The sequence below is a fragment of the Protopterus annectens genome, chromosome 9.part0, assembly GCF_019279795.1.
Source record: "Protopterus annectens isolate FY-2018-M chromosome 9.part0, PAN1.0, whole genome shotgun sequence".
NCBI lineage: Eukaryota > Metazoa > Chordata > Ceratodontiformes > Protopteridae > Protopterus > Protopterus annectens.
The window spans coordinates 769420106-769445803 of NC_056743.1; the positions used below are offsets into that span (position 1 = coordinate 769420106).

The following is a 25698-nucleotide window of genomic DNA, read 5'->3' on the forward strand; positions in this document are numbered from 1 at the left end:
ATAACAGCAGATGTCCTGCTGACCATTGTTGCAATTTTATATCCTTCCCTCCTACTCTTTTTGTATCTGTTATATTTTTCAAGTGTGAGATGAACCACTTCCTTTTTTTTTTTCTTTGGTGGACATGTACATGTTCATATAGTTAGTTCTTCTGCTTCCATATTTGTCTGGGACAAGCAGGTTCTGAGGAAAATTGTACTCCTGCGTCCCTTATGCACCTCCTGCCTCTGAGCTTAGGTCATACATTGTATTTACAGTCTGATAGAATGGCACCCATGCTTTGGAATGCTAGCCAGATGTACAGCAATCCTTGGCAGGATATCCCATCTTTCAGTAATTCTACAAGAATGATAAGTAAGCCTAATGTCATGGTGAATTCTAACACAACTGTACTTTCGTACGAGTAGGGAGAGCCTGGTTGTGAGAGTAGTATTATCATATATAGGCCTTTGTTTTTTCTGCACCTGACACCCTTCTGATCTCATGGAAGTGCATAAATGCTTCATACAGACTATTCCTTTTGTATTCTATAATAGGCACACTGCTAATACAAGTACAGTCATTGCACTCCTCCCTGTTGGACAATCGTTGCCCCTCCCCTCAGATTGGGCAAGCTGATAGTTGCTGCTCTCATCCCTCCTTCCCAGTGCCAGTTCATCTAGTGTCCAGTCAGTCAAACATAGGTCATGTGGTGCAAAATTCTTTGCGTATGTCAGAGCTGGCTTCCCTTTTTAACTGTGTATGAGGGATATATTTAACGCTTCTGCCACTTTATTCTGTTCCCAGATAATATGACTGTTGCAAGGGTTGCAGTCACATGTGGTTGTTAATGTAAAGTTACCACTGAGTGCAACTTTTGCAGCAGCTGTATTTGTTGTGTTAAGATAGATTTCATTTTTTGGATGTCAGGTAGAGGCCTTGTGCTTTGCCCATACCCCTTATGTATACTATGTCAACAATTGCTGTACCTTAGAGATAAGTGAGTAGTCCAAGGTACCGCAGCCTCTGATTTGTTATATACATTTTCTTATCTGCACATTTAGTCTAGTTATTCCATTCCGCAGCCTAAAGTTGCTGTCTGTGGACTTTTCAACAGGAACTTGAGCAAATAATATCTAGCTGTGGGTTCTCTATAGAGGAGAGCTTTTGTAAAAATGAAGATGCTTGAGTATTGTATGTTCTGTAATGTGCATCAGTTACTAAGACCTCTCAAACATTCACTGTTACATCAGGTAATTTATTTAATTATGTTTACTGTATTTTCAGAGCATTTGTAATTTAACTTGCATATCAGTACTCATTTCTCCTGGGTGCTGAATGGTGCATGTGTAATATCGATATGTTCTCGGTGCACATCAGCTAATACTGTGATCTGAAGTAGTTAACTTAATTTGATCAGCCTGTGGGTTGTTGGATCTGGACCGGATCCAAGATAGCAGTTTCACCAGCATCTGATTTGAGCTCCAAGCTCCTCCCCTTACCCATAATACCCCTCTATCTCCTTCCTTCCCCCAGATCTCGTTTGCCGCAGCTTTGCCAAGCAGCGTGGTCTAGAGCTCCAGGCGTGGTAGGCATTTTCTACTGTTTTTGTGGGTCTTTGAGTTGCTGTTAGTATAGGTAGGTTTTCTACTGTCCCTTGCCTTCCCTTCTCTCGTTTTGCGTCACGTTTCCTGTTAAAAAAAAAAAAAAAAAAGTTGTTTTCTGTGTTGTAGGTAGAACAGGCCTCATCTCCCTTTCTCTTCCTTGTGAGTGAGTGTTGGGTTTGGGTAGTTTAGTTTAAACCATTCTAGTTTAAACTTTTTGGTACATCGTACCTTCTGTGTTGGTATGGCAGATCAGCAGGCCAAAGCTGGTCTTTAGAAAATGCACAGAGTATGGCCATAAGTTGTCCCCAGTAGATGGCCACACTCTGTGCGTTGTGTGGCTGGGAGCAGGCCATCTTTCTTTGGACTGCTCTATTTGTGTGGGATTCAACCCCAGGGTCCTAAAGGTGATTGCCTCCTCTTCTATTGTGGTCACTGCTGTGACCGCACCTTCAACTTCAGCCACTGTCTCCCCCCTCTCCCTCCCAGGTTGGGACTCAACCTCCTGGACAAAGGCCTGTGGATAGGGAGTCAAAAAAGAGAGGAGTAAAGACAGAGAGAGAGAGAGACAAAGGGAGGAAGAGATCCCAGGACTGGTCGGATCTGGTGGGCCCCCCCCCCCAAACAGACAAGTTTTTCCAGACCAGCTTCTCCTCTGCTCCAATAGCTGAGGATTTTCACCTGAGCTGGAGGAGCTTAGATCTCTTTCCAGGGCCCTCCTGGCCGGTGTCTGTGGCCTTGTTGCAGTACACCAGAAGTCTATCTGAAGCGGACATGGACAAAATGATGCGAAGGTTTATTCACACCCAGATTCAGATGGGAGTCTTACCAGCCCCCTCTCCCTCCAGAGGGGGGAGCTCACTTCTCTTCTTTGCCTCGATATCTCCTTCTCCGGTCCGACCCCCAGTATCTGAGTTCTTGGATCCGAGTGGTCCCGGAGTCAGGGGGTTGGCACCAATGGTACAGTGTACCTTAACGCCAGCCATTACCTTGAGCACGTCTGATCCGACTGGTTTGGAGCCGAAGCCTGGGTGTCGGATCCGAGGGGTTGGGTCTTTCTCCTTTGGCTCCAGCACTGTTGGGTCAAGGCCTTCTTCTCAGTATCTCTGCTCTGTCAGGCTCAGCTGCAATCCCCACGCCGGATCCGGGGAGAGCAGTTTCCTTGCCAGTTTCTCAGGAGGCTCACTGTCCCTCTGCTTTCAACATGGTGGAGAGGGTTCTCTCCAGGGGATCGAGGCCCCTGGTCATCTCATCAGATTCCACCCCGACTCCCTCACCTCTGGGTGCGTCTTCAGCCATTTGGCCCATGCAAGTACAGCCCGTGCTTGATGTGTCCCAGACTGTTTCCCTCAAGGAACCACAAGTAGTTTGATAGCCCTCTCTGGAGAGTCCCACCGAAGAGATCCCTCACAATCGAACGTGCAGAAGGAGGCACCTGGACTCCTCTCCAGAGTCCCTCACTGAGGATGCCGCCTTGGAGGAAGGAGAAGGTTCCCCCAGATCACCCCCCAACGATGTCTCCTTTGGAGACATCATGGATATCCTGTGCCAGCAGGGGGTTGGTTCGCTCCCAAACCTTCCTCGGACGAGTCTGTGTTCCTAGAAGCCTTCGACACAGGCCTGTCTGCCTCCTGGGTGCCCCCCCCCCACAGATCCCTTGGTGGACCTCATTACCACCAGGGCATGGAAGGAGCCGGACACCATGGAGCCAATCCCCAGGTGTCCCGATAAGATCTTGAGCCCTCCGGTAGACAGAGTTGGAACAAGGGGTCCCCAGTGGACGCCATGGTGGTAGCAGCTGCCACTAAGAAAGAACTTGCCCAGGAAAGTTCTATGGTCCATCCCCCTGACAGAGAGTCCAGGACGATGGATCATCTGGGAAGGCAGACATATGCTTCAGCCACCTTTTCTATAAGGGAGCTGAATTATTTGGCCCACGTAACTAGACTACAGCGAGACATCGTCAAGGAGTTCACTGAGTCACCCCCCAGAGTCCATGTCTCCGGAGGATAAACTCACATTTTCCACGAGGGTGGCCACTCTTAAAGCGGTTACAAATAAGTCCATGAGCCTGATCTCACATGCCACTGAAGGAGCAGCAAGGGCTGCCAGGTCCAGGGTTGCCATGAGGTGACACACCTGGCTTAGGCTTTGTCAATTCATGGAATCCTTTAAGGTGTCTTTTGTGAATGTCCCTTATGATGGTTCTTCCTTGTTTGGGAAAACTGTTCTTGAGATGTTAGTCCAGAGTGAGAATGATGGGAAGACACTGTCTGCCACCAGAATCCATTTCTGTAACCCCCAAAGATCCTTCTCCAGGAATCAGAGGGGGCAAAAGATGATGTGGTTCTGAAAGTCTCAGTATTCCCGGCACACTCGGGACTTGCCTTCCCCTAAAGACAGAGGGGGGTCAGGACAGATGCCGGCCCAGAGGCTGGGGGTTCCGAGAAATTTTGGGTCTCTAGAACCCTTCTCGGACAGGCCCTAGCAGTAGCCCTGAGGGGTTGTCTGACTGCTCTGCTCTGGACGCAGTCGGGGGTCACCTTTCGATGCACCTGACAGCATGGGAGTCGTGTCATCAGACCATTGGGTGCTTCAAATAATATCCAGAGGGTGTACAATCCCCTTTCTGGCTCCTGTCATTCCACCAAAACACCTCCTGGACTTTCCACTCGTGCAAAGGGAGGCAGCAGCACTCAAAATAAAAAAGCTGCTAAGGAAATGAGTCATCCAGTCTTTCCCCTTAGATCAGTCCGGATCAGGCATCTGTTCCAGGTTCTTTTTGGTGCCAAAAAAGACAGGGGACCTAAGGCCTATTTTGGACCTTACCACTCTAAACCTGTCAGTTGCCAAAGAGAAGTTCCGGATGGTCACTCTACAGTCTATCCTGCCTTACCTGCAGGAGAATGACTGGATGTGCTCGATAGATCTCCAGGATGTGTACTATCACATCAGAAAGCACAGACGCTCCAGGAGGTTCCTCCGCTTTTGCCTAGGGGCCAATCACCATCAATTCTGAGCCCTACCCTTTGGTCTCACCACAGTCCCCAGGGTGTTCACCAAGGCCATGGCAGTAGTAGCGGCTCACCTGAGGCTTCAGGAGATACAGGTCTACCCGTACCCAGACGATTGGCTCCTGCCGCTCCCACCAGGCATCTACTTTGTCAGGCCAAAGACTATTTCCTGAAATTGTCAGACTTGCTGGGCATTAGAATCAACATATCCAAGTCTTCTCTAGACCCTGTTCAGGTCTTAGACTACATAGGAGTGAGAACTGATATGTTTCAAACCAAGGTCTTTCTAACTCCAGAGAGTCTGAAACTTACGACTTTAATGTATCTGTGATCCTTCAGTCTCATCTACCTCCAGCTGAGGCAGTTTTAAGAACCTTAGGTTCCATGGCAGCCACCATTACTCTTCTTCCCTCTGCTCGTCTTAATATGCGGGTTCTGCAGTGGGCGCTAATAGTCCAATGGTCTTTTTTGGATCTGCCATTGAAGCATCCTAGTCACACAAGCAACGCTTGCAGAAAGTCCTTCCTATGGTAGAGGATACGCTACCCGGAGCTAGTAGAGGGACGTACATTTATGGCAGCCCCCTCCCCAAGCCACGGTGACCACAAGCACTTCCCAACTAGGGAGGAGGGTATTGCTCTGGCACGATAGTTCAAGGCATGTGGTCCCTGAACAAGACCAAATTGCATATCAGTGTTCTAGAGATAAGGGCGGTCTTATTGTCTTATTAGCGTTGCAGGCCCTTCATGCCATTCTTCCTCTGGGAACGATTGCATTTCAGACAGGACAATATGTCAGTGGTCTGGTACGTCAACAAGCAGGGAGGAACCAGGTCCCACCCCCCCGCCTTGTCACGAGGCCATAAGAGTATGGGAAAGGGCAATATCCACCAGCCGTTTTCTGGTAGCAATGCACATTCTGGGTCGATCCAGCATACTGGCGGACAAACTAAGCAGGACTATTCTAATGCCTTTCGAGTGGTGTCTGAGTCCTTCTCTAGCGGAGCAGTTCTTCCTCAAGTGGGGGTGGCCTTGCTGCAATTTCTTCACATCTCCTTCAAGCGCAAAGTACAGCAAGTTCTTTGCTTTGATCCCGCCACAGGTGGAATCCCCCAGTGATGCTCTAGTCCATGCTTGGCCTCCCGGTCTTCCTTATGCTTATCCCCCTTTACCTCTCATGACAAAATTTCTCCAGAAGGCTTGTCGGTTGGGGAGCAGAGACATTCTCATTTCACCATTCTGGTCTTACCAAATCTGGTTTCCCTGCCTTTGGTCTCATCTTGTAGTTCCTCCTTGGATCTGATACGGGATCTCATTTTGCACCCCTTGAGGGTCCCTCATCCAGACCTGAGCAGTCTGAACCTCATGGCTTGGCTGCTCCAATTCCCGTGATTGCTAGGACTTCTCTGTCTGTTTTCCCCGGTCAAGACTATTCTGGTGGGAGCTCATAAATTGTTCACCAGAAAAATATACTGTAGCAAATGGAAGCGTTTTGCTATCTGGGCTTCTCAGAGGGATTTGGACCCTTTCACAGCACATATTCCAGCGGTCCTTGAGTTTGTGGCATACATTTTTCAGCAGGGTGGCCAGCTCATCTACAGTGAAAGTTCAACTGGCGGCTATTTCCAATTTCCATGTAGGTGAGAACATGGCTTCTTTAACTTCCTCAAGACTTTGCAAAACCTTTATTAAAGGTACCTTTCTTTTAAGACCCCTGGTCAAAGATCCCTACCCCTCCTTGGGACCTTACCCTAGTTTTACAAGCTTTGGTTGCTCCGCCCTTTGAGCCTGCTGCTTCTGTGGAATTGAAATTTATATCCTGGAAGACAGCTTTTTTAGTGGCTATTACTTTGGCTAGGAGAGTGTCAGAACTCCAAGCATTATCTGTAAAAACCTCCATATATGATTTTTCATAAAGACAGGGTTTCACTTTGTACTAATCCTTCTTTTCTGCCTAAGGTGGCCCCAATAACAAATATCAATTTACCTGCCTTCTTTCCAAATTTTCAGAACAGGGGTGAATATAAATTGCATTTGTTAGACGTGCATAAACAACTACGTTTCTACTTACACAGGACTAAAGCCCATCAGAAGTCTGACAAGTTTGTGTCCTTTGCTATGCCCTTTCTGGGCAAACCGGTTTCTAAGGTAATTATTGCCAGATGGATTTCCCTTTGCATCCTTCAGGTTTACAAAGATAAAGGTATGTCTCTTCTGAGTAGGATAAATGCCCATTCTACCAGGTCCATGGCTACATCAGCTGCCTTTTGGTCTAGAGCGTCTTTGGACGATATTTATTCAGTGGCTACTTGGTCCTCATCTCACACCTTTATTTCTCATTATAAATTGGACATAGTTTCGAGCATCCTTTGGCTCTGCGGTGCTCCGAAATATTATTTCATGATGGCCACCCAAGGTTTTGGTAGCTGGGGACTCTGTCCCACAGGTGGTTGATCAAATGAAGTTAACTACTTCAGATAAAGAAGTTATGTACTCCCCATAACGTTCCGTCTGAGTAGTTAGACTTCATTTGTCATCAACTGTGCCTTCCTCCTCCCCCCTGATCTTCTCTTGGTGCTTCTGCATTGGCAGACAGGAGAGAGCGCCTTTGCAGCATTCCTGTTTTTCTTTGTTTGTGAAGGTTTTTGGATCTGGTTCATGTGAGTCGTGTAGCAAACTCGAGCTGAGGGAAGGAAGGAGATGGAGGGGTATTATGGGTAAGGGGAGGAGCTTGGATCAGATGCTGGTAAAACTGCCGTCTCGGATCCAGTCCAGATCAGACAACCCACAGGTTGATGACAAATGAAGTCTAACTACTCAGATGGAACGTTATGGGGAGTACATAACTTCTTTTTTAAGCAAGAAGGACTTGAGCCACTGGAAAAAAAATGGTCTCATTAGGATAACTTCTAAATTCTAGCACATCATATATTACTTAGCATTTGATGTCATGCACCACCAAAGTACTTGATGCTCGTAGACTGATTTTTCAGCAACAAATCATAGTTGTATGACTGTTAAGTGTTCGCTTAGTTGTTTAGCAGACAATATGTAAGTACACCAATACCTGTGTATATAAAATACAAAGAAGACTCAGGAATGCTGGGTCTTAAGTAGCTTGACAGTAATGCTTATCTTGAGTTTGTATAGTCTTGTGGACATTGAAGAGAGAATGGGACAAGTGGAAAAAGCGTAATGTGGAAGGTAAGGATGTAAAGGAGATAGAAAGTAAATGTGTTAAAATGGACAGGCTAGGTAGGCTTAATGTTTTCTTCTGCTTTTAGCTGTAATATTTTGTCTGGAACTACAAATAAATAAAGCTGTTAATAAAGGTGACTCATTCTTTGGTGTTTAAAATTGTTCCTTTGCCTCTTTCAGGATGTGCCCTTAATAAGCCTGGCTAATATTTTCCACAATGCTAAATTATGGGATAATGCTCTAACTGTTGCCAAAATGGCTGTACAGATTGCGCCACACTTTGTTGTGAACCATTTTACTTTGGCTAATGTCTATTTAGCAATGGTAAGTCTCGCCCATTTTTTTTAATTTGTCTATTCTGTTTGTATTCCATGTTCCTTTAGAAGCATCAATTCAAATTAACTTGTTTTTTGTAATCATTCAGATATATTTAATTGCTATAAGTTTTTGCACATGATTTAAATATGAATTTCTACTTTATACACTTGTAATTATTTGAGAATAGCAGACCTAATGTTGGAGACCCTGCTTGATGGGTCTTAAAACTGGGTTCATTCACTCCACTAATCACAGTATAGAATTTCTCTTGAAAGATTCGTGTATAGTTGATGATGAAGTATGTTGTGACATCACACACAGGCAATGTAAGCATACCAGATCCCTGAGTCCACCAGTTCTTTTCTTCTATTCACACAGTGTGGATCATAATTTCAGCCAATAGCACTGAAATATTTTGCATTCATTACGTAGATATAAATCCACAAATCGTCTCTGTGGCCATCAAATCTATAACAAGGTCTGAACCAGCATTGACTCTGCTGTCATAGGAAGACTCTCCAGATGAAGCAACAAAGACCTGTGCTGCTTTGCATTTCCTTTATTAAAGATCAAAGCACAAAGTAGCCAAGGCTTATTTCAGTATTGCTTTTGCTTTCTTGTGGAGATTCATATGAAACTCTGTTGCAAATGCCAGCATTTCATCTGTGCCAGCTGCAGGCACCAAAGAGAAAAATGCCTGGCCTAGCTTGCTACCAGTGGGATAGTGGACTTTAAGTAGCTTAGTCTGGGATGACCAATAAGTTCCCTTGATCAGCTCAAGATGTCAGCTGGAACAATGTCTTAAGGACCAAAACTCAAATGGGCAAACTGCAGCCTACAGTTTCTGTAGGAAGTCTTTTGCTAAAACGGCTATTTGTACCCCACAGGCACTGGGTTTGTCCTCATCATGTGAATGCTTGAGCTTGCATATTTTTTTTTTCTTTGGAAGATGCAAGGCCCAGAGGAGATACACTTCTGGCTCTGAGCTATGTTTTGGAAATTACATGGTAGCTCTTGGATGATTACCTAGGACTTGAGCTCAACTAAAGTAATCCAAGATAAGTGGTTTCTGAACATAGGTCTGGGGTATGCTAGAATAAAGTACCCTTTCACAGGATTTCTCATTAGTGAAGTAGAGTCTTTGTGCATAGATTGAGGGAGGGCATCACTAGTCTCTCACTTGCTAGAGCTTTTGCAGCTCAAAGCTTAGGTATTTGGAGCATGTTTATTGTTCAAGGGGAGTTTAAGACTATGTATGGAATATAATCTCTGGGGAATATGGCCTCGTACTAGTACCACACTCATTGCAGGTATGTCTTTATCACACAGCAGATGCTAATGTGGAATGCTTCTCATCTGACATCTAGGGCACATTATTTGAAGAAATCCACAAGTGATCTAAACCTCTGAGGTAGTTGGGGGGGGGGGGCACCTCACCTCTCTCTCTCAAGAATTATGAAGCTTCTATCTCACGAATGAAGAAAAGACACTGACTCATTCTTTACTCTCCTACAGCCCCATCATCTAGACTACCCTGGTTTTGGAGAGATCTTTGGCATTGTGAGGTTTACTGTGAATTTAACCCCCATTCCTTCTCATCAAAATGCTTGGACTTGTGTGTGGAAAGAAAGGCAGCTAAGGCCTGGGTTATCTTCAATTATTCAGATTTCAGTTTTCTCTAGTAGAACAGGCCCTTAAAGATTGTAGGCCTTTCTTCATCTGGACACAAGGAGTAGGTGACCAGGACTCTTGTCTAACAGATTCTAGTGTGAGTTTTCATGTAACCTGCTGTAGTCTGGACCGCTGAGATCTTGTGACTAGTGATGCAGACTTTGGGATTTACATACACAGGATGGTATGATTAAGGCTACCTTCCTTTGAATAGGAGCTCAAAAACAGCATTCTGGTTATCCTGTTTAAAGGAAGCCCTTTTTTTTAACCAGGCCTCCGAAGACCCTAGTGGATGACCCTTGGAGAAAGGAGTTTCTTGCCACTGAAGATATCCTTTATAATCCTGGTAAGTCACCTTTCCCTCATCTAGATAGTTACCTTTCCCAAAGAGAAATCCGCTTCCTTACAGACTGAAAAAGGTAGTGAAATGCCCCACGTGGTTGTCCCCTGTCTTTGCTGGCCAGGTTGCAAATGTTCACTCTATGTCATTTGTCATCAGTCTTGGTGGTAGTTTGTGTCTGGTTGTCAGAGGTGGTTTTTGGAGTTTACCTAGCTTTTAAGAGACTATCACCAAGGGCCAATGAGTTCCATACTTGGTCCTGGCCAACAAGATTTTGGGACTTTGGTTCTTTTCCAGAAAAGTCACTGCTAAGTTCTCAAAGCAGTGAAGAAGGTTTGTGCATATGCAAAATCATGACAGGTGGGTATGGTGCAAGTTTTGAGACTCATTATTACTAAATCAGTCATTGTTTGACTTGCCTTTAAAAGGCACTGCGTTTTCAACTACAAGTACACTATTTTTGGAGATTTAACTTTAGCTTCACCATCAGCACCAGTCACTTTGTATTTGCACCTATGGGTTGGCCTGTTTGATGCACTTATTGACACGCCCACCTACTTTGATGACTGCTTTCCTGTTTTTCAGCATTTTCCATCTGCTTTTTATCATGAAGTTAGGAGTATTTGATTGCTGAGTTTCTGTCTTAGGCTTGCTGTCAGTTATTATGGACTTCTTACATGCCTTCTTGCGTCTGTAGGGGCATTAGTGTTGCCAGGACATTTTGTCTGTTTTATTTCAACACACAGCTGCTCCTTCAGTCAGATAAGTTAGCTTGTGCTTGCCAAGTCTGCTTTACTAATTACATGCAGTACTTCACCTGTATTGCAGTCAGTTGGCTTCTATCTTTTGAGTCTTAAATCTGATTATTTTCTCCTTTACTACCTGTCCAGTTGCCTGACTTACAGAACTGTAGAACTGCCGAGCTGCTTGTTCTGTTCTTCCTTCATACCTGCTGTTCTGTTGCAGACCATTAGCATTCTTCTGTGTTTGCTTGCTGAAGCTTTTCTACAGTGCTTCATTTCCATGACTCTACTTCAGCTTGGTTATTGTGAGCACTGAGAAGATCATCTGTCAGTCGGTTTAGCTTGTGCTTCCTTTTCTTTTCATTTGCAGTCATTTTTTGTCATCATTTGCAGCAATGCCTGATACTAGATTTCTTAGCTACAGACATTTTTTTTAAATGAGCTTCATTTACCCTTATATCTTAAACTCTTCTGGACTTTGAATATTTGCTGCTTACAATGCATGACTTTTTTCATTTTAGATGGTCTACTTTCATTTTGCGACCCACATTTGGAAACTACTGGAGTAGCTCTAGCATTTTCCATGTGTTTCCCGCTGCCTGAAACATCTTAACCTGTTCTTTCCCGTTATTGATTCATCCTGCCACTAGTCTACTTGACTGATAGCACATGTAGGGTTCACCACCTTTCCTCCCTTCTTTTAATTAGATGTTCATTTTCCAATGACTATGATAAGTATGCCTACTAAGTTTTCTTTCTTGCACTACCTAGTTTTACAGCTTTTACCTTTAAGATTTTCAGCTTTATACTTGGATTTGGTTGGGACTTCTAGCTTTGTTAGACTGTTTAGGTTATTTTTTTGTCCATTTGGCTGAGTATGCCTTAAAAGGCTTAGTTTTGTAGTTTGAGGTACAGCACAGCATCCTTAAAATACATAGGGTCAAGTTAGTGTCTGCTAGAGCCGCAAGGCTGCTAAACAGAGAGACAGATTTCAGGTGTCTGTAAGCCACCAGATGGAAAAGTGTCTCTCTGGTCTGTATCTAGTCATTCTGTGGGGTATACATTGATTTCCGGGTATCATTACAGTACAGAGGGAGGGATTGTTTCTTCTGCGGCCTAATTCTAGGTGCTGTAGATTAATTCTAAGTCTGTCAATAGCAAGCTGCTTATCCCAGAAGTGATGTTGGGACTACAGTTTGCATTTATTTTGGAGACCTGAGATAACATCTTTGATAAAATTTTAGTGGTCGTTTCCCAGGTTTAGCATATGTGATTGAGGATTCGGAGTAAGGTAGTGGTAATTTTTCCTTTAATCTACACTTGTTCCTGGCTGTTGGTACTTTACCCAATCAATTCAAGTATGATATGGGTTCAGGAGCATGCTACAGATACCTCATCTTGCATCATCCAGCCAGATGTGTGAGGAACTTCTTGCAGGAGTTATTAGACTTCCTGTTCACCTTAGATTTGACTAGCTCAAAGTGACTTATGTTGGATGATTTCAATACCTTTGCTGGTTTAGAATCCATTACTTTTGTCAAAATAGTTCCTGTGCTTTTATGAAGGAATTCATATTTGCTCAAGTAGTTACCTGTGCTATCATTATACGCATACTCTCCACTTAGTTTTCCAGCTAGGTTTGTTAGCTGTTGACGACTTGTGGTGAAGTTAATCTGCTAATGAATCCACTTCCTGTTGCACTTTGCTAAATGCCACCCCCTCAAAGTCTTGAAGTGGTATGTGTGAGGAATTGCAACCATGCCACACCTAAGGTTCTCTTTTGTGTTGTATCACTTCTTTGCAGAGATCAATGCAGATAATCCGAAAGAGCTAGTTGCTGCTTGTTTCTATCTTAACTAAATCTCGTGATCTGATTTCCTTTTCATTCTTCCTTGATGCATGGGTTACGGCTCCAATCTTCGGATCAGACTCCGCTGCGTACTTTTGCCGTTTTGCCACCCAGGCTGTCTGTTTAGCAGATGTGATTGAGGATTGGAAGTAAGGTAGTGGTAATTTTTCCTTTCATCTGCACTTGTTCCTGGCTGTTGGTACTTTACCCAATCAATTCAAATATATGGGTTCAGGAGCATACTACAGATACCTCATCTTGCATCATCCAGCCAGACGTGTGAGGACCTTCTTGCAGGAGTTATTAGACTTCCTGTTCACCGTAGATTTGACTAGCTCAAAGTGACTTATGTTGGATGATTTCAATAACTTTGTTGGTTTAGAGTCCATGGCTTTTGTCAAAATACTTCCTGTGCTTTTATGAAGGAATTCATATTTGCTCAAGTAGTTACCTGTGCTATCATTATACGCATACTCTCCACTTAGTTTTCCAGCTAGCTTTGTTAGCTATTGACGACTTGTGGTGAAGTTAATCTGCTAATGAAACCACTTCCTGTTGCACTTTGGTAAATGTCACCCCCTCAAAGTCTTGAAGTGGTATGTGTGAGGAATTGCAACCATGCCACACCTAAGGTTCTCTTTTGTGTTGTATCACTTCTTTGCAGAGATCAATGCAGATAATCCTAAAGAGCTAGTTACTGCTTGTTTCTATCTTAACTAAATCTCGTGATCTGATGTCCTTTTCATTCTTCCCTGATGCATGGGTTACAGATCCAATCTTCGGATCAGACTCCGCTCCGTACTTTAGACTTCAGATCCAACTCTCAAGCTCCTCCCTGTACCTATAATGCCCTAGCCCAACCTCAGATCTCATTTGCTACCATCATACTCAGATGTAGGGTGTAGGCTGCGGTGGTGCAGTGGTTACCGTTGTCTCCTCACAGCAAGAGGTTCTCAGGTTTGATTTTCAGCTGGAGTGCCTTCTGTGTGGAGTCTGTATGTCCTCCCCGCAGTTGAGTGAATGTTAAAAACATGCAGGTAGGTCCGTGTGTGTGTGGGTGTTCCTTCTTTGAAGGTTGGGTGCCAGGCTGGCAGTTCGCCGTAAAAATTCACTGCCGATCATTAGCGGACCGGTAATCTGCTGTGGCGACCCCTAACTACGAAAAGCCGAAAGCTTTTATGCTCAGATGTAGGGTCCTTCTCTCGAGCATTTATTGTAATTCTTTTCATAAGTAAATTTATCTTTTTTTAGTTAGGATTTCTCCTTTCTTGTTAATACCCTCTTCTCAGCTTTCAGGTTCTTATCTCTGCATTAGACTCCTTACTATTTTATTATATATTATCATAGTTGGTATCTCCCCTTTTATACCCTCTATTCAGGGTATTTCTTTATTACCTTTATTGGTAATTTTTCTTTTTATTCTTAAAAAGTTAAAATTTGTCATTTTGTTTTTTCTTTAGTAGGTCCTTTTCTATCGTAAGACTGTTTATACCTGCTTCCCTGTCATGGCTGACAAGCCAACAAGATTTAAAAAAATGCACTTCTTGTAGGCATAAAATCCCTAACTTGGATGCCCACAAGGAGTGTGTATATTGTCTTGGAGCTGACCATCTAGAGACTGACTGTAGTAGTTGTGCTGCATTCATCTCCAGGGCATTCGCTGACAAATGCATCAAACTTATTTTGAAAGGCCTCCTTCCTCCTCCTTCAACATCTTCAGAAGCTCAACCCCCCGCCCCCAGTAAAACTTCTAAATCTACTCCTTTAGAGCATGAAAGCAGTCTCTGCTGAAGTCCCCTAGGAGTTTTTAGGAACCGCCTATAAAAATCTCAAAATCATCATTTCTGATGTAGTGTGACCAGAAGACTGTTCTATGGATCGGAAATCCTCTGATCATAAAGTTTCAGATCCAATCATAATTTCAGCTGGTCCCACAGCTCTAGTGTCTGATCCCAAGCCTTTGGATGTGAAACCTGGTATTCACACAGTCAAAGATCTCATTTTCCAGAATTCATCCTGGATCCGATCTCTGTTGCTCTGCACTCTCCCTTCATGCAATTGCCAAAAAGCATTTCAGGCCCCAGTCCACCACATCTTCCAGATCCTCCAAAAGTCTTTCAGAAATGGATGTGGCTAGGATGATGCGAAAATTTCTCGGAGTTCAGCTCCATATGTGGATCATTCAAACACTGTCCCATAGTGGATCCTTGAGTCTTCTAACCACTGCTCACACAATACTCTTTCATTCTCCAGTGTGTCCTTCAGTTTTGAAGCCCCAGTATCCAACAGCTCCGAGAAATCTGGAGTTGGATCCGAAGAGAATCACTTCTTGGACTCTGATAGCATCCCTGACCAGTTCCTAACCTGTACTGTCTGATCTGAACAGGTCCCAGAGCTGAAGCATTGGGTCCATGGAGCTGGGATCTACTCTGGTGATGGTGGATGCATCCTTGCCCCTTGGAGCCTCTGCACTGGACAGCTCAAGTCTGGATGTTCTTCATTCCACATTGCTGCAGTCCTAACTATTGGGGTAGTCCGCTGTCCAGTCGGCCCGAATACCAAAGTATATGGCTGACGTCGGTCAGGGCGCATTAGACTGACGTCAGTACGTCAGGGTACTAATGCGCATGACCGACGTCATATCCTCAGTCTTTTTTGCCGCATGGTCCGATGCAGAAGCAGTTTTGCGAGTGCAGGTTGGCGTTCTGAAATTTTCTGAAGTCGGAGTTTCAGACCGAATCAAAGTTGGCTAAGTACCCGTTGGGAACATTTTGGTTTTTCTTGCCTCAGTATTTAACCGGATGTCAGAAAAAGTGAATAACTGTATTTCTTGTGGGAAACAGATACCTCATAGGGATTACCATACCTTGTGTATACCTTGTTTAGGGCCTGAGCACGGCGTTGTTGGATGCCGCTCTTGTGCTAGATTTAACAAACGCACTATTAAGAGAAGGTTAGACTGTGCCAGGTTAGTGTTTGGGAAGCGTTGTAATTATAAAATGCCGTCGGATGCTCCGGCGCCCGCTTCCAAAAGCGCAAGGACAAAACAGCAAGCCTAGGGTTGATGAACCGGCAGTCCCGGACGTCGGTTCTTTAGAAGGCTCAGTGGAGCCAGAGGTTTTGCCAGGAGTTTCTTTGGAGTCTCAGGCAGAGACTTTACTGTTACAGGATGTGCCTTCTCAGGAGGTAGGCCAGGCTGAGGGGCTTCTCAGGTAACTGTTCTTCCCTCTCTTCCCAAGGTAGTTAGAGCCTCTCCTTCTGTTTCCAAAACTTCTTTGAGAGGTAGGCCAAGTTTAGCTTCAGTGGGGGCTTCTCCTAGCACTTCAGGTTCTGTGCCTAAGAAACATATGCTTAAAATGGCAGAAGATTTGATTACTATGATTAGAGGTTCTATGCCCCCTCCTGATAAGAGGCCTAGGGTGGAACCTGAGTTTGAGAGTTTTGAACAGTGTTCAGAGGCTTCTGAGTCTTCTGCAGAAGACTTGCAGGAGTATCCTCCTTATTCTGATTCTGATGTGGATGATTCCACTCCTACAGCTTCTCCTCCTGAGGATTTCTCATTTTCAGAGACTCTGCATTCCATGAGGGAGCACTTTAAATGGGAAGGCCAAGATTACTCTGATTCCAGGAAAAGGCTTAGGGAATTCTTGTTTTTACCCCAGCATAGGCCCTTAGCTATACCTCCTGTGTTGAATGTGGTGGAAGATGTTTTTGCAGAGGCTTCCCTGAACCCTGATTCTTTGCCTCCTGCTCCTGTTAAACCTGATAGGTACTATAGGGTGCCTGAAGCTCATAAGTATCTTCTTAAGAGTCCTAGGGCAGACCCGGAAACTGTTTCTCAGGGACCTAAAGGTGTTAAGGCCTCTGTTGTTAAAAACCCTGTTCCCACTGATAAAGAGGCAAGGGCTTTGGATAGATGGGGAAAGAAAGTGTATACTTCTTCCACTTTAGCCATGAGGGCGTTGAATTGTCAGTTTCACATGCTAAAATATCAAAATTATCTCCTTTCACAATTGAAATCTAAGGTGGATGCTTTGGCGGAAGGTATTGAGTGTAAAGAGTTGCTGGATTTAGTTCATGTGTCTGAACAAGTGGGTAAGCATTCTTTGCAATGTGGTTTTGATGCTGTACAGGCCTCCTCGAGGGTGGCTGCCACTAGTTCTGTTCTTCGCAGGCATGGCTGGTTGAGGGATCAGAATTTAGCTGAGCATGTTAAGACAAGGATTTTGGATGCTCCTTTACAGTCTGATGTGTTGTTTGGTTCGCCTGTGGAAGCAGTTTTAAAGAAAATGGAGGACAAAGCTAAGTCTATGCAAACTGTTAAAGATTTTTTGCAGGTGCAGCCACCAGTTTAGTAGAAATTGGCCTACTAAGGGATGGACATATCCTGCTTATGATTCCCAGTCTAGGGGTAGGTCTAGACGTGGTAGGGGCAGAGCTCAAGGTTCTTTTAGGCCTAGAACAGGGAGTTCACCTGCTCAGACTTCTGGTGAGGGCAGGGGTCAGTCCTTTCGTAAACAGACCCAATGACCTGCTTTTTCAGCTGCCAGTAGATTCTCGTCTGGCAGCTCCTTTGGGAGGAAGACTGTCTTTTCAAAGAAAATTGGGATTTAATTACTCAAGACAGATGGGTGTTGGATATCATTCACCACGGTTACAGGTTTTATTTCCATACATTGCCCCCTTTCAAAGGCATGCCAGACGTTCCTCCTCCACAAAGGAAAGAGGCTCACAAGCAAATTTCTCTGTTACTCCAAATAGGGGCCATTCAGCCAGTCCCTGTATCAGAAAGGGGCCTAGGATTTTATTCTCGCCTGTTCCTAGTACCAAAGAAGGGGAACACGTGGAGACCAATTTTGGATTTATCTATCCTCAACACTTATCTGGACATTCCCAAGTTCAAGATGTTGACGTTACAACAGCTTTTACCTCTGCTGGGCAAAGGTCACTGGATGGTAACTTTAGATCTCAAGGAAGCTTACCTTCATGTGCCTATAAGACTAAGTTGCAGGAAGTATCTGCGTTCTCGAGCTGGAACTTCTCATTATCCGTTCTCTGCATTGCCCTTTGGCTTATCTACTGGGCCCAGAGTATTCACAAAGGTTCTGGCTCCAGTGATAGCTTACTTCAGGCTAAAAGGAATTCAAATCTATCCTTACTTGGACGATTGCCTGATTCTGGCTCAAGAAAAGGAAGACCTTCTACAGCATCTGGAATATGTTATAGCAGTGCTAAGATGCCTAGGGTATTCTGTGAACGAAATAAAGTCCAGTCTAGTACCCTCTCAAGACATGTGCTTTCTGGGTGTGAGACTGAATACAGCAGCCCAGATGGCCTTTTTAACCCCGGACAAGCAAAAGAGTCTATCCCTTTACTTCCATCAACTATCTCATCAGTCCGTGCTGACTGCAAGGACAGTCCTTCAAGCATTAGGGTTCATGGCATCTTGTATTCTGGTGCTTCCCAATGCCAAACTGCATATGAGGAAGCTGCAATGGTATCTCAAAAATGTATGGACACAGCACTGCCAGGATTTGGACACTGTCATTCAAATAATACCTTGCCTTCAAAAAATTTTTGTGGTGGGCTCAGGAATGTCACCTAAACAAGGGACTCTCTGTGACCCGGCCAGAGGCGAGTCAGATTTTAACGACAGATGCCTCGGACATTGCTTGGGGAGCTCATCTAAATGGAAAGTGGATACAAGACAAGTGGCCTGCCAGACTACAGCATCTACATATCAACATGAAGGAGATGTTAGCAGTCCAATTTGCATTAATGGCTTTCAAGGAGTTACTTCTTCCAGGGCAGGTGTTGATTCTAACAGACAACACAACTGTCATGTGGTACATCAACAAACAAGGGGAACACATTCTTATCCTCTATGCAGGCAAGCAATGATTTTATGGGAGACTGCGCTCAGCTTGCAACTAACTCTTCAGGCAAGGTTTCTGCCGGAGCACAGAACTCCTTAGCAGATGTGTTAAGCAGACAAATCATGGATCCCCACAGTGGAAACTGGATCTTCATGTATTTCAGAAATTGACAGTGTCATGGGGAACTCCAGACATAGATCTGTTCGCTTCTCCACTAAACCACCAGCTGCCAAAGTTTTGCACAAAGGGTTTCATCACACAGCTTGGAAAGTGGATGCTCTTTCTTTCAGTTGGAAAAATCTTCATGTGTATGCCTTTCCACCTCTGCCTCTTCTTCCAAAGGTGCTCTTAAAGGTCAGACAAGACAAGCCAAGGATGATTTTAATAGCTCCAGATTGGCCTCGGCAACACTGGTACCCACTACTAAGGAGTCTGGTAAGGAAGCCTCCATGGCCTTTACCTTTGATTCCACATCTGTTATCTCAGAAGGACGGTCATCTGCTCAATGTCAAGCTTCACTCTCTTCATCTAACAGCCTGGCATATTCTGTGTTGAAACACAGCAGGTCTCAACTTCCTCAACAAGTTTTAAATGTGATTATGGAAGCTAGAAGACCTAGTACAAGGAAAGTGTACGCAGAAAAATGGAAGAGATTTTTATTTTGGAGTACAGCAAAGAATTTGGAGATTTCTGAGCCTAATTTGAGTGTGGCTCTTCAATATCTTACTGAGTTATTGGACAAAGGTTTGTCCTTCTCTTCCATTAAGATTCATGCTGCAGCAATTTCAGCTCACTATGATTGTGACCCACCATTGTTTTCGCATCCTTTGTTCAAGCAGTTTCTTAGAGGGGCAAAGAATACAAGACCCCACGTAGAGCTCCTACTCCTGCTTGGGACCTCAATTTTGTGTTGGAAAAACTTACTCTACAACCTTTTGAGCCTGCGGCTACTGCTGAATTGAAATACTTGTCATGGAAGACTGCCTTTTTTTTTTCTGGGTTGGGCCCCATTAACCTTTTTTTTTTGGGCAAGAAAAGGGTGGTTTTTTTGGAAAAAAAATTTCAGCTGGAGTGCCTTCTGTGTGGAGTCTGTATGTCCTCCCCGCAGTTGAGTGAATGTTAAAAACATGCAGGTAGGTCCGTGTGTGTGTGGGTGTTCCTTCTTTGAAGGTTGGGTGCCAGGCTGGCAGTTCGCCGTAAAAATTCACTGCCGATCATTAGCGGACCGGTAATCTGCTGTGGCGACCCCTAACTACGGAAAGCCGAAAGCTTTTATGCTCAGATGTAGGGTCCTTCTCTCGAGCATTTATTGTAATTCTTTTCATAAGTAAATTTATCTTTTTTTAGTTAGGATTTCTCCTTTCTTGTTAATACCCTCTTCTCAGCTTTCAGGTTCTTATCTCTGCATTAGACTCCTTACTATTTTATTATATATTATCATAGTTGGTATCTCCCCTTTCATACCCTCTATTCAGGGTATTTCTTTATTACCTTTATTGGTAATTTTTCTTCTCTTTATTCTTAAAAAGTTAAAAAAATTTGTCATTTTGTTTTTTCTTTAGTAGGTCCTTTTCTATCGTAAGACTGTTTATACCTGCTTCCCTGTCATGGCTGACAAGCCAACAAGATTTAAAAAAATGCACTTCTTGTAGGCATAAAATCCCTAACTTGGATGCCCACAAGGAGTGTGTATATTGTCTTGGAGCTGACCATCTAGAGACTGACTGTAGTAGTTGTGCTGCATTCATCTCCAGGGCATTCGCTGACAAATGCATCAAACTTATTTTGAAAGGCCTCCTTCCTCCTCCTTCAACATCTTCAGAAGCTCAACCCCCCGCCCCCAGTAAAACTTCTAAATCTACTCCTTTAGAGCATGAAAGCAGTCTCTGCTGAAGTCCCCTAGGAGTTTTTAGGAACCGCCTATAAAAATCTCAAAATCATCATTTCTGATGTAGTGTGACCAGAAGACTCGTTCTATGGATCGGAAATCCTCTGATCATAAAGTTTCAGATCCAATCATAATTTCAGCTGGTCCCACAGCTCTAGTGTCTGATCCCAAGCCTTTGGATGTGAAACCTGGTATTCACACAGTCAAAAGATCTCATTTTCCAGAATTCATCCTGGATCCGATCGCTGTTGCTCTGCACTCTCCCTTCATGCAATTGCCAAAAAGCATTTCAGGCCCCAGTCCACCACATCTTCCAGATCCTCCAAAAGTCTTTCAGAAATGGATGTGGCTAGGATGATGCGAAAATTTCTCGGAGTTCAGCTCCATATGTGGATCATTCAAACACTGTCCCATAGTGGATCCTTGAGTCTTCTAACCACTGCTCACACAATACTCTTTCATTCTCCAGTGTGTCCTTCAGTTTTGAAGCCCCAGTATCCAACAGCTCCGAGAAATCTGGAGTTGGATCCGAAGAGAATCACTTCTTGGACTCTGATAGCATCCCTGACCAGTTCCTAACCTGTACTGTCTGATCTGAACAGGTCCCAGAGCTGAAGCATTGGGTCCATGGAGCTGGGATCTACTCTGGTGATGGTGGATGCATCCTTGCCCCTTGGAGCCTCTGCACTGGACAGCTCAAGTCTGGTTTCCTCCTCCAGGCACAGATCTGGTAGGAGTCATGATCTGCCCGTACTGGAAGTCTTGGCTCCGGTGCAGGTGGCCATATCTTCTCTTGGTCAGTCTGCTTTCGAGGTTGTGGAAGGGGCCTTTTCTTATCCTTGAGAAATAGTCTCTCATCCCTCGGATCAACACACACTTCCCTGTTTTATTCTGGGCTGAGAGTCCTTCAAGCCTGTTCCACAGGGACATCCAGTTACAGTAAGCTTCCAGTCAGTCTCCATAGAGGAACTCCACCTTTCTTCTGATACCTCCCCTGAACAACCCCCAGAGGTGATCCAGTGGAAGAGAAAGTGCAAGAGGAGGCACATAGACTCCCCGTTGGAATCTCTCAGTGAGGATACTGATTTTGAGGAAGGAGAAGAATCCCTCAGATCACTACTAGATGTGTCTCCTTTGGAGACATACAAGGAGATCCATAGGCAGAAAGATGGCTGGTCTTCTGACAGTCCTTTTCCAGGGGAATCAGTATTTTTGGAAGCTTTTGGTTCTGCCCCTTCTATGTCTTGGGTTATCCCCCTCCCCCCCCCCCCCGGCAGATGGGCTCATTGATTCAGTTTCCTACTGGGTATGGAAAGAACCAGATACTGTTTAGCCTCTACCGAGACAGCTGACAAATTCCAAACTCCACTAAGGGTAAGACCCCACTGGAACAAAGGAGTCCCAGTAGATGGCATGGTGGTGGCAACAGCCATTAACAAAGCGCTAGCAGAACAGAGCTCTTCTGTCCATCCAACAGTATGTGTAGGGCACTAGACAGTTTCAGAAAGCAAGTCTTTGGCTCACTGACATTCATCTTGAGGTCTGTTAAATACCTGGCGCATTTCACAAGACTGCAGAAAGATTTGACCAAAGAACTATCAAATTTTCTCTGAGTCCATGTCTGCAGAGGGTTTCAAAAGATCATCTTTTCAGCTGGCCACGCAACTCTGCACCATAAAAAAATCTACTACCAAACATTAACGGACAGAAGTTCTGCTGTGGTGACCCCTAATCGGGGAAAGCCGAAAAGACAAACAACTCTTTTTGTCAATTTGCAACGTGTCTATGAGGTTGATCTCTGATGCAGCTGAAGGCACCTTACAGGCTGCCAGTTCAGGCATTGCCATAAGGAGACATGCCTGGATGTGGCTGTGCGACTTTGCAGAGCCTTTCAAGATGTCTTTCATCAACGCTCCCTTTGATGGAACATCTCTGTTTGGTCCATCTGTGAAAGAGGCGCTTACCCGCAGTGAACAAGAAGGAAAGACTCTGCCTGCTGTGGCCATCAAACTTTCTACCCTTCAACAATCCTTCTGAAGAAATTGGAGAATTGGTAAGAAAATGTGATTCCATACGTCATGACTAGGGAACCAGAACCACACTATAAGACTCCAAAGAAACAAAGTGCAGCCAAGGACAGGACCTCAAACAGAAACAGTTCTCTTTATTGTATACAACCACAATAAACGTTAAGCACTTTTATCCCCTGTAAAATTACATGGGACGACTTCAGAACAAAAACCATCTGCATAGATCAGGTTTAAATATTATTCAAATACATACTTCAACCAAAGTTAAAAAAACAATAAAACAATTAAAAAACATTAACCCTCAATGTGCCTGAGCTTTAGCAAACAATATATACTATTATATTCATTCAGGCCAGGGTACTCGGATGCATTTAGCTTTAATTGCCATCATAGTTCTGCAGCAGATAGTTTGACAGTCAAGGGGAGGGTGTTATCAGAACACTTAGAATTGCGTGAACTATGATGTTTGTGTCCCTCATGAAATTGACTGAGTTATCCAGTTTCTAAAGTTACATTGGCTAACTGGATTACTGATTGCATTTCTTGGACCTGCTCTCATCAAGGCATTTCTTTACCAAGACCGCCTAAAACCCACTCAACTAGATCATTGCTACTTCATCCGCATTTTGATCAAGAACTTTGATAACATTTGCGCAGCAACAACATGGTCCAGTGTTCATACCTTTGTCACTCATTACAAATTGGATCTAATATCCAGAAGCAGAGCTGCCTTTGGCTCAGTGGTTCTTGGGAATATCCTTCCATGAGGACCACCCAAGATTAATGTAGCTGGGGACTCTGTCCCATTTTTTTTTTTTTTTTTTTTAACAAGAAACATCTTGACTAAATTATCACTTATAACATAGACAATCATACGTTTATATAAACATTTATATAAATGAAAACAAATTGTATTAACAATCCCATCTGCAAGCATTTTACATCATAAACATAACATAAATCTTAGTTACAAACATTATACATCACTTATAAATCTACCCATTTATTGTCAGTCAGACATTACAAAGCTCATTCAAGTCCTGCCTTCTTTTAAACCTAATTCCTCCCCTGTATGTATTGTTCCCACAATTCCCATTTTTTCTATGTAATTTGCTTCTACCCTTTTTTTAAAGATCCCAATTCCAGTTGTTTTATCTCTGTTACTGTATTCACTACTTGTAGTAAAGTTGGTTTAGACTTAATTTCCATTTTCTAGTAATTGCTTTATTGGCAGCCACCACAATTAGACTCAGCAAGGCCTTACTATGCCTAGACATTTCCGATTGTGTATCATAGCTTAAAAAAGTCATGTCCCTGGTTACACTAGTTTGCTCACCCAGTATCTCCAACAGAGTAGTCTGCATGGAATGCTTAAAGTCTGCCAACTCCTAACACTCCCAGAAAATAAGTTCCCAATTAATACTTTCTTCCCCATCACACCTCCAACATTTACTGTTTACCTGAGAAAAAATTCTCTGGAGTCTACTTGGAGTATAAAAATATCTATGTAAACATTTCCAAGGAAATAGTCATAAATCTTGTAGATTTTGTTGCAGATTTGGGAGACATACATATATCCCTCCATTGTTTTTTTGTTTCTTTGTGAATTGCTTATCCAGTCTCTCTCCCCAATCCTTTCTAACCTCCTCTGATTGATTCTTACAGTTATCATGCAATATTTTATATGCTCTACTTATTATTACTTTTTTAACAGCAGCTTCTTTACTAGATTCTAGTAAAAACTCCACCAGTGCTGGTCTTTTGTTTAGGACTCCCCTATTTGTTCCTTTGTGCCTATACTCTATCAATCCTTGGTAGAGAAGGTAGTGTCTAACCTGCACTCTGAATAAATTCTTGGCATCTTCCCATTCAATTACTTTTTTCCTCTCTAGTTATTTGCTCTCACTGCCTTGGTTCCTTTACAAGCTTTCTCCAGTAAATTCCAGCCCCCTCTTGCCTATCTGCATTCCTAATTGCAGTCATCCCTATTGGCAAAATCTTTCTCCATTCCCATGTTGGCTTAGTTATTAGAATACTTTCTGCTACTTTATGAATATATTTTGTATGATTATTATTTTCCTTAAAGATCTATATCCAAAATCCCAGTCTCTCCTTGTGTTTTGAGCATCCGTCATTTCATCATCATACCTTTCCACTTTGAATTATAGGTTTCTGCTTGTGCTATGTATATGAGTCTTAATTGTGTAGCTCTGAAATACCCCTTCAAATTGGGTAAACCCAGTCCAGCTTGTTCTATTGGAAGAATCATCTTACCCACTCGACTCTTGCCATCTTTCCCTCCCATATAAAATCCTTCAGCTCTTTATTAATTGCTGCCCACAACTTCTCCTCTGGTTGATAAAAATATGCTTGACCTGTGTATAAGACTAAAGGGACTAAAAACATTTTAACTGCTTGTATCTTACTATCCATATTCATATAACAGAGCTTCCATGTTCTTAGTTTTTGTATTATCTTTTTAGTGTCTTCCCACATATCCTTAGCTACCACACCAGATTCATTTTAATCCATAAATATGGACATTGAGACACTTCATGTGTGGGTACATAATTTACTGTTATTGCCTTTGTTGTAGCTTCATTAATTTTGTATCTGGTATAGATTTGAAACGGTCTCAAAATGTTCCAAAGCACAGTAATGTCCTTTTCTATGTTTGTCATGTATAAAATAATATAATTTGCAAATAGAGCCCCCTTTTCTTGACTACCATACCAATTATATGCTTGAATTTTGAGCCCACTTTTCTTGGCTACCATACCAATTATATCCTTGAATTTTTAAGTCTGTTAGATTCTTTGCCAGTCGTTCAAAATGTAATACAAAGAAAAGGGAAAGTGGACACCCCTGCCTGGTTCCTTTGCTGAAGCAGAAGTTGTCAGAGAAGACCCCCACCCATTTTAATTTTCACCTCCGATTCCTCCTATACCCTCCTAATCAACATTATAATTTTATTGGGGAATGCAAATGCTTCTATTGCCCTGCTCATAAAGTCCCAGCTTACATTGTCAAATGCTTTCTGTGCCTCAAGACCCAACAACAACAGTGGTATTTCTTACATTATTCTTCTGTCAGACTTCTGTTAATGTGAAATGTTTGCCTCCCCTCCACAAAACTACATTGATCCATATTTGTCAATTTTTGCATCACGTTTGCCATTATTTTAGCCAT

The 25698-nt window shown here is 43.4% G+C and overlaps 1 protein-coding gene across 2 annotated transcripts in view; it reads left to right on the forward strand.

Moving 5' to 3' along the window:
* Positions 1–25698, forward strand: part of TTC17 (tetratricopeptide repeat domain 17) — a 3338929-nt gene that overhangs the window by 3102982 nt on the left and 210249 nt on the right. For both annotated transcript variants that reach the window (XM_044083397.1, XM_044083398.1), the window contains one exon: positions 7975–8118. In XM_044083397.1, coding sequence (XP_043939332.1) covers positions 7975–8118 — 144 coding nt within the window. The remainder of the gene's footprint in view (positions 1–7974; positions 8119–25698) is intronic.